At 35.5% G+C, this 3,220-nt stretch overlaps 1 protein-coding gene across 1 annotated transcript; it reads left to right on the top strand.

Annotated features, from left to right (window-relative positions):
* The first annotated feature begins 6 nt into the window (after positions 1-6).
* On the top strand, positions 7-2,909 carry LOC107102071 (uncharacterized protein PB18E9.04c-like). The gene is made up of 2 exons (XM_015401234.1): positions 7-1,638; positions 1,749-2,909. Exons 1-2 carry the CDS (start codon positions 291-293, stop codon positions 2,189-2,191), a joined length of 1,791 nt encoding a protein of 596 aa, XP_015256720.1. The 5' UTR covers positions 7-290; the 3' UTR covers positions 2,192-2,909.
* Positions 2,910-3,220: the final 311 nt, after the last annotated feature.

Here is a 3,220-nt window from a genome sequence, read left to right as displayed (position 1 = left end):
CAAAATCAACAACATTTACAACAAAACAACCCACAAGTGGAAAACCAACCTCTGGATCAACAACCATTCATGGAGAAAGTGACCATATACTGGAATCATCCACTGTTTCAGAGGAAACCTTGGGATCAACACATAGTTCTCAAACACAAACAGCTACGTTGGTTTCATCACTACCAAATTTACAACACACTACAAGTTCAACAACAAAATCAAAAGCTTCAAAGCTTCCAACAACATCAACACCACATATAGGAGCAACAATTAAAATAACTACATACAAGTTAGAATCTATGTCAACAAAACAAACACCGCAAACTACAAGATCTTTAACAATTGTTCAAACTGATGCAAAAACAGAATTTAGTCCATCTACATCAACTTCAACATCAGTGTCACATACTGCAACAACCAGTATTTCTATGCAGCAAGAAAAATCAACTCAGATTACAAGTTTAACTACTAAATCAGGGAATCCAGTTCAAACATCATCTTTTGCTGTAAAAAACACAGGGACATTTGCTTCAAAGCAACCCACAACTATAAATCCATCTGGTGGACCAACAACAACTCAAGTTAACACAATAAGTAGGTCAGCTTCATTGACAACCAGTCAAACAATGATAATAACAAAGACTAGTGAAAGGGATAAAACTGCAAACCACTCACAATCTAGTACAGCAACTAAAACTCCTTATAAAACTCTAACATCTATCACAGATCATACAACAATACCAATGGGGAATTCCGAGACAGCAATTAACCCTGCAATGCCATCTTCATCTATGACTCTAACAAAAACAACTATAAAGGCCACATCTTTAACACCATCGGAAATGACAGGATTGAAAACCGAACTAACCGAAAGGTTCACAAATACAAAATCCTTCAACGCAACAGATCAAACTGCTAGACCAGATGTTGCTCTAACACAAACGATAACTAGTGTAGCTATTCAACAAGAAAAATTAACAAAGATTACAAGCTCAACAATTCAATCAACTGAGCCACTCGAGAATTCCTCATCTGTGAGGACCAGTTCAGAAAGAAAAATATCAGCTCCAGCTGCTGCACAAGAACCAACTGCAAAACAAATAGTGGGACTGACAACATCTCAAGTAATAAACAGTGGACAAGTCTCTTTGTCAAAAGCGAGCACAACACAAACTGCTTGGTATGGGGCATCCATGCAAAACTCCACAACCTTACAAGTGGGTCAAACTACTGTGAAAGGTCTAATAGCTACCACACATCATACATCTACTAACATGGTGGAGTCCTTTGCAACAACATCAACCATGAGACCACCGTCATCTGTGATTTCTGCAACAGAACAAACATCTATCAGTTCAATAGGTATATCTCCATATGTAAAACCAACCACAATAGACACTGTAGTAACACAATTACATAACACTTTGAATGTAAGTCAAGAGACACAAACTGTAGCTGCAGAAACAACCGAGGCACTTGTACCAGTAAAATCATTCACTGCTGATAAAGAAAGTATTGGATCAACAGCAGTTGATAAAAAAATTGACTCTGCCGACACCACAATGTCTATGGTTACATCTCCTCAAGAAACAACACCAAGAACCGCTTACACAATGGCTCTTGGGGAGGAACCAAAAGCCATAACAGGTATGTCTGGATGAAGAAATATTTCCCCTAAAGATCAAAATGCTACTACAATCATACAAAACCATCTGCCATAAACTAACATTTGTCTTTTCTCAATTTTTCTTTCACAGGCAAAGAAGATCAAAACGTAACCTCTTTACAAAGTTTGCAGTCTTCCAACACAAGTTCACAACCATCTCTCAGAGCTTCATTGGACCCAGTCGGCACAACCAGGACCACTTTTTTTTCAATTAAAATAGAAGAAAACCATTCAAAAAGCACATCCCCTTGGGCCTCTGAGACCACAGAAATGGATAAGGTTACAACAAAATCTACAGATGTTGAGCATGAAAGCACAGAGACAACAAACTCAAGTTTACATGCATCATCAGCTAACCAACTACAATCAACGCAAGTGAAATATAATGCAACTACTTTGCCTGTTTCTCAGAACAGGACAGTGTTTTTCAAATATAGTCAGAGGGTTGTTGTTCCAAGGCGTTTAATCTTTGACTATCCAGTGGTGGAGCGTGCTACGTTTTTCACAAATAATACAGAGAATGATGATGCATAAAATAAACTAAGTATGGAGGCGTTTATCGTCCAAGATGATGGAAACTGCAGATCTAATTACTAATTAGATATCTTTTTTATATGTATATTTTTAACGGCTTTTATGTTCAAACTTTTTATATGTTTCTCTTTTGATCTGTTAAGATTTTATCAACTGTGTATAAAATTTATTAGAAAAGATGTTTGATCATCTTAAATCTGCAGAGAAAATTAAAGATTTAAATTATTAGATGCAGCATTTGGGCTGCATCCAGTCTGTAGAATATTCATAATCAAACATTCATGGATTGTTTATTTTGTACATAAATGCATTTTTTTTTTATTGCAGAATCCAACATTTACCATTGTTGTTTATCTGACAAAAAAGGATCCTCCGGTGTGTTAGAGTTTATACTGATACTGATACTTTTTACCAGTTTTTACCAATACAATATAAAATGAAAATAAAACATTTTAAGGTGTAATTTGGGATATGATATTTGCTGATGTTTTCATTTTTCGTGGATGGACATTTTTCAAACTAATAACACATTCAGCCTATGGCAATTTTCTGTACTGAATAAAGATAATAAAGCAGATGACAGTTAAAGGAATAACATATAATACATACTTATAGTTTCCTAGTTAGGATACCATGACATCAATTTAGTCAGGAAGCTCGAACCGTAATGGATATGGAAATCCGTCTGGAGCTGTGGCTATTCTAAACTGTGCAATTAGCAGGGTTTTTTTGTTTTTTTTTAACAAAATAAAATATTTCATAAAAGAATAAATGATACTTTGAATCATCTTTATAGCCATCAGGCACTTTATTAAAATTAGAATTAAAAGAATCTGCCATGATGTGATTCGAACATAGTTTGCTATATCAGCTTGGACACCACAGATTGTCCAGTTGATTTTGTCAACTTTCCGGATCGAAATTTGAAGCAAAACTGGGTCCTTCAGATAAACATTCCTTTTCCCATTCCGAAGCCATTCCTACAACTGGCAGTAGCACAAAAGACCATTCTAATGACGTTTTAACAAT

This window comes from Cyprinodon variegatus, unplaced genomic scaffold (genome assembly GCF_000732505.1).
Source record: "Cyprinodon variegatus isolate N-32 unplaced genomic scaffold, C_variegatus-1.0 Scaffold1196, whole genome shotgun sequence".
NCBI lineage: Eukaryota > Metazoa > Chordata > Actinopteri > Cyprinodontiformes > Cyprinodontidae > Cyprinodon > Cyprinodon variegatus.
Note: the sequence above shows the minus strand (reverse complement) of the source record. Positions and strands in the feature narration are given on the sequence as shown.